We start from the raw sequence: 13,797 nt of genomic DNA on the forward strand, positions 1-13,797 counted from the left end.
TCACCCCACCCCCAACCACCCCAACCCCACAAATAAAAAATGCTTCTGGTGAACAAACAACACATAAAAATCCCATCTTTAAAGATTTCAACATCAAAACACAGTCCTCCACCATGCATGGAACACAGATTTATATCATAAATACATCATACTAAGTAATAAAAATCAAGTCTTTACATTATATTATAAACAAAAGAAAACTTACCAGCAACAGTTTGATTATGTACTAAGCAAAATGGGGCACCAAATAAAGTTTCTATTTTTTTAATACTAAACCTTAAAAAAAAAGAAAATTTTAAAAAAAAATCCAAATGGGGTAAAAAAGCTTATGAAAAAGATGGTTTTTTTAATATATTAATCATGGAACTTATGAATTTTTATTTTTTTTGATGATGGAGAAATATGAATCTTGAATAGCCATGAAAATATATTTATATGTGTGTGACTGATGAAATTTTGTTTTATGTATAATGACTATTTTACCCTATTTTTTATACATAGGACAGTATAAGAAAAGGATATAATAGGAAATAAAATTTAATGAAAATTGTTAAACATCATAGAAATTGCAGTTATGGTTTTTGTATAATGCCCCGTTTGGAGCGGCACGTTATTTTATTATCTCTCTACGTGCATAGCCACATATTAATATTAAATTAAAAAATTTTGAGGTACATATTAGATCACGGAATTAACTTTATAATATTGACTTATTAAAAAAATTATTTGTTTTTTTTTTTAAATTTAAATTTTGGTTGGTGGAATTTTTTGGTATTTATATTGGTGGAAAATAATTTCATAATGAAATAGTCGAGATATGAATGGTACTAAAAAATGTTAATAATGTTATCGATTAAAATAAGTGGTTTTTTTAATAGTAACACAAACGGACTGATCGTTATTAAAAATATTTGATTGATATGTGGAAGTTGAGGATTATGACAGAAGGTTAGTAGGTAGTTGAGTGTTGTCTCGTTTTTATCGTGTGATTAGTGTATTAGACATGTTTCTCCTTGCATACCAATAGCATTAGTACTCATTTTATAATTTATTGTCATTCGATTTCTATTATCGATTTGTTATTTTTTATGCTTTGATTATCGTATATTTAGTTATTGCTAGTAGAGGCAGAGCTAAGTGAAAGTGCGGGGTTCATTTTAAAATTTTTCCTTCTATTTGTATTTGAGAATAATATATGTATATATATTAACTTGTGAACCCTCTGACGAAACTGATTAACGGCTATGTGGTGATGAAGGGGTTGCAAAAAACTATGTTTGTAGTATATTATTCTCCTAATTCTGGCTTCACATTTGGTTGCTATATTTCATGTATTTTATTTCCTTTTTAATATTGTTTTGATATGCGTTACTCGATGGTCTTTTGAAATAATTTTTTTATCTCTTGAGATAAAGATTAAACTGAATATTGTTATTATTATTATTTTAGTATTTTATAAAATTCTAATAGGTGATCTTAGAAATCATTATATCACACGTAATGTTATTCAAGTGGTCAAAGGAAATGGATTCTTAAATTTATTTATTAAAAAAAACACATGTTTATTATTTTTCTTGGAAGAAGATAATAACCAAAGGAAATATTTTATTAATTAATTTATATGTGTTTATTTAAACAATTAATTTGAACAAGTCTTATAAAAAAGGTGCTCTCTTTTTCTGAACCCCTCACTTATTATTCTTCACAAAGTTTCAAGAAAAAAGAGAACCAAATATTAATGACATGTCAGTTCCTTGATAACCAATCACTAATTAAAAGTTTTTTGAAATAAATAAATAAATACTATAACGAAATAATATACACAGTGTAATCTCATAAATCAAATTTGGAGAGGTGATATATACGCAATCATATCTAATGATTTTTACCGCAGGGCTAAAAAATGTGTGAAATATGGGTTACTCTAACCCAATAAAAAGCTTACGGGTTGGATTTCAACTCATTTTCAACCCGCCCATTTGTTACGTCTAGTTTGCTAATTGGACTAAACAATTGTAAATTCATAATATAAATGCAAATACATATGCAACTTTTTTAGATCAATTCACCTCGGGGCTCGTGAAAAGTTCGTCCATACAACAACAATATATCCAGTGAAATCTCACAAGTGATATATATACCGTCTTACTGCTATCGTATAAGGAAGAGAGACCCTCGTTTCAAGTAAAGTATAACTAGACATATACTTTTGACAATGACATTATGTTTATAAATTGAATTTTGGCTCATCAAAAATAAGGAAAAAAACTCATATCCCCAGTCGACGACTACAACAACAACAACAACAATGACAACAGATTATTCGTGTTTTCGTTCCGTTTCAAGGCCATTGAAATGAATATGGGTTGATGGTTGATGAGTCTCATGACATGATTGCTTTCAATGCGTCTTTGATATACCTGTATTTGAACGAAAAACCCAACTCCTTAGCCTTCGTTGGAACCACCTTTTGTCCGTCCAACACCTAAAATACACATTACTCTAGCAATATCAACAACAACGTACCCAATGGAGTCTGGAGAGAGTAGAGTGTATGCAGACGTTGAGAGATAGAGAGACTGTTTCCGATCAATACAGACAAATAAGTACTAATAAGTTGAAGTTACAGATATCATACCACTGATGCACCCTCTCCAAGTACAGCTTTCAGTGCAATTTCTGGTACCGGTAGCCACGAAGGTCTTCCTAACGTCGATCCTAGTTGTTCACACATTTCTCCCAGACGTACAGGATTCGGTGCTGTTCCATTTATCACCCCTGCCATTGCACGACTACGTTATCAGTTGACTGACTATATGAACTCATTACAAAACTACTCCGATCGAAATCCATAGTATAGATGCCTGGTAATGACTTTACCTTTATAGGATGGATTGGATAAAGCTTCGTATATCAAATCCACGAGGTCATCGAGATGAATCCAAGAAAACCTGTGTAGTGAAGCCAGTAGAATCTACCAAGTGAGAATTAGAAATCAACAACAACAACATACGTAGTGAAATTCCACAAGTGGTATCTGAGGAGAGTAGAGTTTACACAGACTTTACCCCACCTCGTAGAGACAACAACGAAATAATGTAAAATCAACAGCATTACAGACAACACAGAGAACGGTCAACTACCAACTAACCTTCTACCCTAATCCACGACCTCCAGACCCTACTATCTAAGGTCATGTCCTCGGTAATCTTAGGACTAAGACTCAAACAGACGAATACAATAATGTATCTCTGATCCATTACGGGGAACACTTATAACATGGACAAAAATTGAAGGGCAATACCATTGCTTTCCAGAGCCCAAAGGTCCACCAGCAAACATCATGAAGAGAGGAATCATTTTAGCTGCAGAAAGGAAAATCGGAAGATTTTAACAATGTTAAGCATCAAAATGTTAAAGATATGACATGTTCTGTCACAGGTCGGTTCACATATAACCGAGGGTGGGAAAACAAAAAGACGTTTTGACGCTAAACATAGCTAGGCAAAACAGGCTATTATTTTGTTATCGACAGGAAAAGAAAGAAACAAAGCGTACTACCTAAAGCACCACCGTCTTTTCCGAGGACAACGCCAATACGAATTAGAGCAAGCCTAACATCCTTATTGACTTTGAGAGCAGCTGCCTCCCATTCTCTACAAACCTGAAAGAAATCATGACGTGAGAAATCGAACATGAAGATTAAAAACACATAACATGTTCTATGAGTATGCAAATGTTATATTTACCTCAGCCAAGTAATCATTTCCAGATGGACTTTTCTCATCAAACACTTCCGTCTCGCTGGTTCCTAAGGTAGTAATATAAGTGGACTTGTCACTCAACTTTACTGAAGCTTTTACCAGTAACAGAAAGATTATCGCAATACGAGGATATGCAGCTTAACACTTTTAACAATACGGTATGGAAGCAAAACATGAATTTGATCACCCGTACCATAATAACCAACTGCTGTTGCACTTATTAAAATTTTGGGACGGGCATCATCCTTTGAATTATTGATTAATTCTACAACCTGCAGGATCAATCAGCGTTTCTCAGATTCTTGCTCGTATCATTTGTTGTTATAGATAAATTCTTACAATGAATTCGCGTTGCTATTAGGGAGACCTTGGAGGTTACTCTAATCCTGCTTTGCTTGATATCCTTCTTGATCTGCAGCATTACATTGAAAAGTTGATACATGAATGAACGACTGATCATTCGTCACACAGAAGATATAAAGTAAGTAAGATGAACAAATTGAAACGAGAAAAGAAAGTCGTCCTAATACCTCAGAGGACCATCTAGTACTAATGGATGTTCCAGCCAAATTCACAACAGCTGTTGAACCTTCGATGCAGTTTTTCCACTCTGGCTCCTCGGCAATTACTATTCCCGGGAACTCTTTAACTGCACATTTCAATAAGAATACGAAGAGGTGAAATTTTAAAGTACAATATCAGGATTTTCCAGAGAAGAAAGAATAATTAATGCTAATGTATAATGGGCGAATAAAAAATAATCTTTACCTTCTTACCCGGAAATATTGATTGTGCTGTGGATCTTGACCTTGTCAACACTCGAATCTGATGCTTATCTGCATTTAGAACGAAAAGTTTAAGTTTAACAACCTGCTTTGTCTACAATAGCAGTTATGTGACACATCCTTGGGTAAAAGTCACATTTCACGGTACGTTAAAATTCGGAACAGCTTCATATATGACAATGTCTCATAAAAGAAAGTGCTAAATCAAGAGCAGCCCATAGAGGTGAAGCGAAATAGCAACTGTGTGTTGAATGCAGACTTATAATCAAGAATCACATAACGAAGGATGGGCAGACCGATAATGAAGGAAGCATGTGTGCACATCCTCAGCCTACAACTCAAGTAATACACACACAAACAGACACATTTACTACATGTTTATCGATACTATCTACATTCCGATTGATTAGCACTTTATACTTTGAATCATATATACATTTGGAAACTAGTTACTTTTACATTCCGATTTAGTAATTGACTTTGACTTATTCCTTGAACCGAGGGTTTATCAGAGAGACAGTTTCTCTACCTTACAAGGTAGGGTATACACTCTAACTTCCTCAGATCTCACTCGTGGGATCACAATAGGTATGTTGTTGTTTACGACTTTGACTTATTGTAGGCTCAACTTGGTAGATAAACAAATAATTTGATTTGGATTGATACATTTTGTTTCGAGTTGGTACAATCAAATATTGCCACATAAATTGAGTTGGACGGAATATATATATTAATATGAAGATCAAAACCGTTGTAACGAAGAAGTAGTTGGTATACCTGCATGCAATCTTTGCACCAATCTTTTCCCAACAAAACCAGTAGCTCCAGTAACTGATACAATCATCTTACTTTCCTGAACCAGTAAAAGAAAGAAGTAAATGCCCTCTCCGTTAACGGTTAACCTAAGCATTGTTACATCACTAGATCAATAGTTTGTCATCAGAAATCATCATATGCACCAAAAATTAAAACACGAAAAAAATTTACTACGAATTACTCTAGTCCCTCCGTCGCCCAATTTAAGTGTCTTACATTCCTTTTAGGTCTGTCCCAAAAAAAAATAATCTCTTTCTATATTTACTAAGTTTTCCAATTCCAACATTATACATTGCAAGTTTATAACCACAAGATTCAAAGGCCGATGCACATCTTTATGTTTTTTAATAATCGAGAAATACGTCTGTGACCCGCCCTTTGGACCAATCACAACCTTCTAAACTCGGTGGATAATGGCCCGCCTCTCTACCCTTTCTCCACTTAAATACCAGTCTTCGCTTTGCATGGGGTGGGGCTTGAACCTGCAACCTAAGCCACAAATCCTCCACCTTTTGCCACTTGAGCTAGACCTTGGGGGAATCTATATTTTTTTTTATGACCGTGGTGTTCGTGCCAGTTTTCGCACACCTCGACTAATTTCATGGGATACCTACCACCTTCAACCAGCAACAAGTAACAGATAACTCTGTCCACCTAGTATATATGGTAAAAGCACCTCGTGTTTTTGTCTCCAATGAGTTTTAAACCCGAGACCTCGAAGTTCTCAATCACTCTGTATCCAGTCAAACTAAGACACATAAATTGGAACGGACGGAGTAATATCTAAAACTTATTTCCACAAAGTATAACCAATTTTAGTTTTCACATATGAAAAAAAAAAAGAATAAATTGAGTAAATTTGGATTGTACCTTTGGAGATGAAGCAGAGTCTATGTTTGCATTCACACACCAAAATGTAACTCTTTTAGACTCACCTCCCTATTTTCAATAGAATCAAAAAACACAGATGAATTATAAAAACAATAAAAATTGAGAAATTGAATACTTATGGATATAAGAATACTTACAATTAATTGAGTGTGAGCTTGAGGGAATTGAATAGTTGAAGAAATGGAATTTGTCCATGAAAATGTACTTGCTATTCCCATGGTACTCATCAATGAACTTGTAATTGTGTGATTAAAAAAAATAAAATGAAAAAAAGAGTTGTTTTTGTATGTTTTTTTTAATGTTCATCGTGTATAAATTTGAGTCACATAGATGTGATTGGTCTCATTTGATTGTAAATGACTGTTTTGTCCTCATTGTTTAACATATAGTATAAAGAAACAAAAAGGGTAAATGAGTAATTTTTGAAGAAATATTTTCGAAAATATGTTTGACTATGAAAATTGCGAGTATTTGAATGAGTTAGCTACCATGTGGATGGAATTTTACGGGCAAATTAAGTTATCACGTGCTTTTGTGTCAAGATTGTATTCAAACACTTGATTTAGTCGGATTTTAAGTGTATTTTAGTAAATTTTTTATTATAATTCAAATAAAAACGTGAACACTTGATGGTGCAGATAAGAAACAAGAAATATAATACTTTAAATGTATTTTGATGATTGTGCCTTTTTTTCATTTTTAGTATTTGTATTCTCATCCAGCAATTTTAAATGAGTATGTTCTTGTTTTGTGACGAACGAGGACGGAGATTATCCATGTCATGCATTTATTGACTTAATATAAACATCGAGTGAAGGCCGTTAAGCATAACTATTCTATCTCGACTATAATTCCCTGCTTGAACATGATCAAACGCCTCGTTACACGACGTTTCCTGTTGATTTAGGGGATGAAAATTGAAAACAAAGCTCATTGAAACAGTTTTCAGAGCATAGATGCATCAATAGTCAAGTGATTGATGACTATACCTTTCAGCAAACAAGATCTCAGTTTCTACAACTTGACAAACACAAAAAATAACTACCAAAATTGGGATTACAATGAGAAAAAGGCGGTCCAATGTGGTCTCTTTGGCATTTGGACTCTCCAAAAATGTTGTCGTACCCATGTTGGATTCTCCCAAATGCACTACTGTTGGAGTGCACGACAAACACCTGACGACATTTTTGAAGAGTCTCAGCAATGTAGACACAAGTTACCTGTTTAATCAGAATATTCAGTTTACATGTTGTGTTGGCAACAAGGGGGATTTTCTCCACAATGTGTGTGCTCTTTATACTCAAAGCTCTCATCACCAGCATCTGCCATGGAATTTAAGGGCTGTGGTTCTACGCGAGGAAATAATAGCTTGAGCCGGAAAGCATCTACACCATTCAAATAATAACGAAAAAGTCTCTTTGCTCTAATAAATCCAAGACGACCATACAAAGCGAGTGCTCCTTTATTTGTTACTTCAGCTTCCAAAGTCACCTAACAGAACATAGGAAAAAATTAAGTGGAAACAAGCCATGGCAAGATAATATATCATGACACTATGGTGCTTTCTCAATTCGATTCTATGCTTTTTAAACATGACAAACTTAACTATCCCCAAAACAGAAAATAGGCTACGTAAACCAAGTAAGCACATAACACATTTCAGCTCTTGATTTGTACAAAACAGCAGGCAAGACCGATAATCATGAAGAATCTAATCTTATCGAGGTGGTTTTCATCATTAAATCATTTATGTTTTCTTTCTTTTTTTAATTATAATGATGTTATTCGGGCCAACCTGTGCGTATCTTGACTATCTCACACGGTACTTGCTGCCTTGCACTTACATCAGAATCAAATAACTCTGCCACCATGACTTAAGCGGAGAGAACGAAATCACCTAGTGTCTTTTTGTCTCTGCGGGATTTGATCCCAAGCCTTATTAAGTCATTTCTTATTCTACACCTCCAAACAAGCCTAAGTAAAGAACCTTATGGTTAAAAATTTATGATGACTGTTAAACACAAAGGAATGTTTTTGATCAATCTCTTTCTGTTCGGTGTTATCATATTTCAAACTTCTTACAAACAAAAGCAAACAAAATTCCTTATTCAACAAATCTGTGACGTTTTTGTTTTGGTTACATTGTTTTTCATGGTTCCTGTAAGAAAACAGAAATTTTATATCTGGAAGAAGGTGGAGGGTGGTTTGGAAGAAAACACCGTGTGAAAAAGCATACGAAATCTTAAGAGGTCAGATTTAGTTGGAACGATAGAAATGCACTGAACACATAGTTCTGCTTGATCTGCAAGTTGGACTAAACTATCAGGCCAATGTGCATACTCTGATGACGGGCAGCAAGTCACAAAAAATGGCCTACTTAAGTTGTACAACCAAAATGGACAGTTAACATCATTGATACCGTGGCCATTATATTTATGTTTTTCACATTGGCAGTCTTAAAGTCGCTAATATGAGTGTTTCAGAATGTTGAGACTTACCTCTTCACAACCAGATTCCATCATCACCTTGATTGATCTCGTGACAAGTTCTGTAGCTGGAAGATGAAATATCAAAAGTTAATATGCATTTGTAAAGTCATAAAGTAGAAAACACTTAATCAGTGAAAATACCCAGAAAACCAGCTGAACCAGGATTACCACCCGGAGCTTCGTTTTGTTTATTTTCCTCTATTATCTCTTTCATATATTGTAAGTAGTGCTAGGCATGCACCCATATACTTTCTTTTTCCCCTTTCTTTCAGATTCAGCAGCCATACCGCCACCACCACCAACAAGGTACCAAGTGTAAATTCGACAGGTGGGGTCTGGGAAGGGTAGAGGGTACACTGACCTTCAGCAGCCACACCACATCAAGCAAAGGCAAAGTAATCAACTAAAACTCATTTTCAATCTTTATAACCTCGCAACCACATCTAGTTCCACAGTAAGAAACTTTTTCTATATGGGGTCAGGTTGCTTATGGCTGTTGAATTAGACTTCAATGTGTAAAAGAGAATACAAAGAGTGTACCTCAAGCAGAGGAGACGGCAACAAAATAGGGAGATTTTTGTGCTTTGGGGGGTAAGGGTGAGGAGATTTTGATGGAAAGAGGAAACAAAAAAAAAGGGAAAAGAGATACAAGTGTAATTGTGATAACTATGTGTGGGAAGTTCTATTTAGCGAGAAAAACCTTTTTCAAAGAAAACTAAATGAAGGATCAGAAAAATAAGAGCCTGTTGGTGGTGGGAGGTGGCACTATCCCGTGGAATTAGTCGAAGTGCATACACCACGGTTATAAAAAAAACTGTACTTTTGGTTTGTACCATGGGAGAAATCTCAGACTCATTCAGCAACACAAGATACTTCAACCGAAATATATATCTGATTAATGTTGATTCAATCAAAACACAAAACCAACCTGCTTCATTACAGAGACCCGGAATTGAGAAATTCCTCAGGGAAAAACAATATGTTTATCCAGGTACATGAAGAGAGTGTCACTCTATAGACATCAGTGGACCAATATATATTAAAGGCCATTATCAATTTATCAAGTGAAGAGCGATAAGAGACTGACCGATTCCTTTGCCTCTGTAAGGCTTAAGCACCACAAGCATCGCAATGTAACCTCTGAACGTACCACGATGATCTCCCATCTTGCAGACCACCGTCCCTATACATTTCCCCTTATGGAAGGCCTGCAAATATCTCAGTAATGAAGAAAGATTTATGCTCCTGATGAAATACAACATAACTAATATGACACAGAAGTCCGAGTAGTACCATAAAAGACAGTTGTGGCCAAAGATAGACAAAGTAGCGGTAAGTGAAGATAGAGTAGGGCTCGCTGAGCTCTTCGTCAACAAGGTTCATGATAAGAGGTAGATGATGTTCACCCCCATAGCTAACATATTTTATTTCTGATGCCTTGATGTCTACTTCTGGTTCATTTTCACTCCTTGTCTCCATGAGTCAGCGATGCACCTGGTGGTGATCCAAAATAAGGACCTCGTGTGGTGTGCCTGTGAGATCAGAGAAAGATAGGCAGGACAGGCCGGGGGATTCAGAGGGAGACTGACATGATGAATATCAACTTTTTCTTTTTAAAGATTGTTCATTAGCCTAAACACAAACTAAACTTTCACACAGCATTAAAACCATTGGAAATTAAAAGATCCGTGTTTATGTTGTATATGTTAACTATCTAGGCTGATGAATCTTAAGAGATTTGTAGGATAAACAAAAACGGCCTATCTATATTGACATAAACAAATGAAACTATAAAATCTCAAGTCTACGAGGTATTATGCTGCATGATGACATATTCTCAGTAAGTTGACAAAAATCAGCCTTTTCTATTTCCATTTTGAGAAGTAAGAAAAACAAACATCAATTTATTTGTCATCCAATTATAAAATCTGATTCCACCTTAAGCGATCATAATAAGGAGCTTTTTTTATTTGCTAAAAATTGCTCAACTATGAGAATTCGAAGTACCCCAAACCTTCTTTTTTTTGAGAAACCCGATGCACTATAAATTAGTAGCATTTCTTAGTTGAATACCCCCTCATGGTCCTCCTCTATCTCTTTAACTCTCTCTTTTGAACATGGGAACAAACAAGCACACGATCATAGCATACAATATATGCACACACATTTCATGTGTCTTCTTAAGTCACTTAATGAACCTATTCACTGATATCCAGCATAATGACGGTCTTATGAACAAAAAAGGACATTTTGTTTTATGCAATAGGATAAGCTTGCGCACACTTTGACTAATTCATAATCTGCCCACCGAGGTTGAAATAAATGGGCTCACACTAATTGCCTTAGCTGTAATACAAGCTTGGGATATTTAGGTTGTTACTCCTATGTATCAATCACTCAACCTCCCCTTTGGAGACAGACGAAACCTAGGCACTTACCCTTCTTTAAATATACTTCTGAGTAATCTAATCTATTCTATTTCTCAAATCTCAATGTTAACTCCATCCCAATCATGCTACCTAAACAGATTAAAAAAAAAACTACACAAGATAACAAAATTGGTCAGCTTAATCACAAAAGCTAGCTCACACCTCGACTGATTCCACGTGATACCTACAAAGTTACATTTTTTTTTCCCAACCACTACCACAAAGGGTGAAAAGCAAACATACCAATTCAAGTACCAACAAAACACACAATACAAAATAGCTTCATTCATCTCTAAATTCAATACATCAAAATAAACACTCTAATCTTGCTACCAAACAACACCCAAATTCAAAAATCCAATAAAGATTCATTCTTTACCAAAAAAAACTAAAAAAAACCAAATAACAAAATTAAAAATCCAATCTTTATACAATCTACAACTCAATTCAAAGAAACAAGAAAAAACCATTTCAAGAACCCCCAAAGGAGGGTGGGGGTGGGGGGTGGGGTTCAGCAGGAGAGAAAAGCTGCATACCTTACTTCAATGGCGAAAAGTATAGCTCATTGAAAGAGAGAAGCAAGGAGACCACAACACAAAAGAAGGAAAAATTGACAAAAATGGTGTCTTTTGTTTGAGACATGTTCAAAATAGTTCCTTTAACTATGCATTTTAATAAGTTTGATCATTTAAGTTTATCGAAAGTTAATATTTTTAGTCTATCGTCAAATATTTATCAAATTTTATCGATTAGATTTGATAGTAGCAATGAAAAATCTGAAACTAGAGGAACTCATAATTAGACGTATAGTTTTTATTATTTTTAATTTATTTCTAGAGTTTGATATGATTTTTGTCATTTATTCTATATTATTTTAGTATCTAGTGTAACTTATTATGTTACGTGTTTTAAAATTTGACAAGAACTCTTGGTATTTAAAGTTGCATTTTTTTAACATTATTTTCGTTAAATCTAACATATAGACTTTGATAGATATTTTATAAAGATTAAAGTATTAACTTTTAGCAACATAAAAAAGAATAATAAAAAATGTTGATTTCAATCTTTTATGGGACTATTTTGAACCTATTTTCAAATTTAAGGGGTCATTTTCTCACAAAATAAGAACTTTGCAAATTCTTGGATTTTTTAATGAGTAAATTTTAGGTTTAGCAAATGTAAAGTCATATTTATATATTATAGGTACATTTTGTATAATTGCGCTCCATAATAAATTTATGTTTGTTATGATTATTAATATGTATATTTCAATATACATATACATAGATAATGTGTATTTGGGTCTATTTGTATATTTTAGTGTACAAATGGGTTCTGAATTTGCATATTCTGATATACAAATGGGTTATGTATTTGTATATTTTGATATACAAATTGGTCATGTATTTGTATATTGATATACAAATTGGTCTTGTATTTATATATTTTCAGTATACAAATGGATCCTGCATTTGTATATTTCGGTATACAAATGGGTTCTGCATTTCTATATTCCGGTCTATTTGTATATTTCGATATACAAATGGGATGACAAAAACATGAATATGTTTAATGTGAATTACAAATCAAAAAAAACTATGACTATAAAATTTAATTTGAATTAATAATTTGTTATTTCATACAATTTTTCCTTTTTAATTTCTTACTTTAATTTGTGATTGCATTTGGAAAATTGTTTGAGGCTTAAATTTGGGCTTGGTTTTGTAGTGACCCTTTCGAGGCCCAATTTACCTTTTGTTCATTTTGAAAGAAATTTAACTTTTTAAGCTAGCGCTTGTCGATTATAGATTATAAATTAGATTTGAAAAAATTATATATAGATTTTGAATTAGATTTTAAAATTTATCTTTAAATATATGTGTGACTATAAATTTTGAATTAGAGATTGAGAAATTATCTTTAAATATATATTTGACCATAGATTTTGAATCAAAATTTTAAAGATTATCTTTAGGTATATGTTTGACCATAAGTTTTGACTCGTATTTTTAAAATTTATCTTTAAAAATATATTTGACCATAGTCAAATTTTTAAAATTGTCTTTAAATATATATTTGACTACATAGTAGGAACAAATTTTTTAAAATTAGGTCTTCCAAAAATTTAAATACTAGTTTATGAATAAATTTCATGTGATCGGATAGAAATGCTAAAACTAAAAATAAGAAATTGATATATTTATATGAAAAGGTGTGGATACATTTAATCCTTCAATTATTGATAAATTTTAATTTTGATTCGTGCAATATTTAACTAAATACATTTAATCTCTATTAGTTAAAATATGCATTTTTATCTCTTTGGTTCTGGATAATTCACAAATTTATCAAAATTATTAATCATTTCATCCCTTAATTATTCGTCTGTTATATTAAGCTTGTTTTGTTATTTCATGTTTGATGACAATATAATTCTAAAAAGTAATTTGAATACAAAATAATTGTTAAAAAGGAAAAAAAACATTTCAATTAATTAAAAACTAAACGTACTTTATCAAATATCACAAGAACGAAAAATCAAAATATATCTAAAATGTAGAGATCAAAATGATATTATCCTTGAAATATCCTTAACTATAAGCTAATATTATCTACATCAAAA

The 13,797-nt window shown here is 33.2% G+C and overlaps 3 protein-coding genes across 4 annotated transcripts in view; all 3 read right to left on the reverse strand.

Moving 5' to 3' along the window:
- Positions 1 to 342, reverse strand: part of LOC107029413 (high mobility group B protein 15-like) — a 5,671-nt gene extending 5,329 nt beyond the window's left edge. The window contains exon 1 of one of the 2 annotated variants that reach the window (XM_015230818.2): positions 206 to 342. The gene's annotated coding sequence lies outside the window, so the exon portion shown is untranslated. The remainder of the gene's footprint in view (positions 1 to 205) is intronic. The other variant, XM_015230820.2, reaches the window with a different exon arrangement.
- Positions 343 to 2,039: 1,697 nt separating this feature from the next.
- Positions 2,040 to 6,554, reverse strand: LOC107029173 (epimerase family protein SDR39U1 homolog, chloroplastic). The gene is made up of 13 exons (XM_015230524.2): positions 6,394 to 6,554; positions 6,236 to 6,304; positions 5,327 to 5,402; positions 4,541 to 4,600; positions 4,295 to 4,413; positions 4,132 to 4,176; positions 3,958 to 4,036; positions 3,750 to 3,811; positions 3,562 to 3,664; positions 3,305 to 3,365; positions 2,881 to 2,951; positions 2,639 to 2,778; positions 2,040 to 2,485 (listed from the first exon to the last, which is right to left on the reverse strand). The coding sequence occupies exons 1-13, from the start codon at positions 6,481 to 6,483 to the stop codon at positions 2,384 to 2,386; spliced, it is 1,077 nt and encodes a 358-aa protein (XP_015086010.1). The 5' UTR covers positions 6,484 to 6,554; the 3' UTR covers positions 2,040 to 2,383.
- Positions 6,555 to 7,134: 580 nt separating this feature from the next.
- On the reverse strand, positions 7,135 to 11,842 carry LOC107029228 (N-alpha-acetyltransferase MAK3). The gene is made up of 5 exons (XM_015230597.2): positions 11,711 to 11,842; positions 10,039 to 10,277; positions 9,833 to 9,953; positions 8,755 to 8,810; positions 7,135 to 7,747 (listed from the first exon to the last, which is right to left on the reverse strand). The coding sequence occupies exons 2-5, from the start codon at positions 10,222 to 10,224 to the stop codon at positions 7,499 to 7,501; spliced, it is 612 nt and encodes a 203-aa protein (XP_015086083.1). The 5' UTR covers positions 10,225 to 10,277; positions 11,711 to 11,842; the 3' UTR covers positions 7,135 to 7,498.
- Positions 11,843 to 13,797: the final 1,955 nt, after the last annotated feature.

This window comes from Solanum pennellii, chromosome 9 (genome assembly GCF_001406875.1).
Source record: "Solanum pennellii chromosome 9, SPENNV200".
NCBI lineage: Eukaryota > Viridiplantae > Streptophyta > Magnoliopsida > Solanales > Solanaceae > Solanum > Solanum pennellii.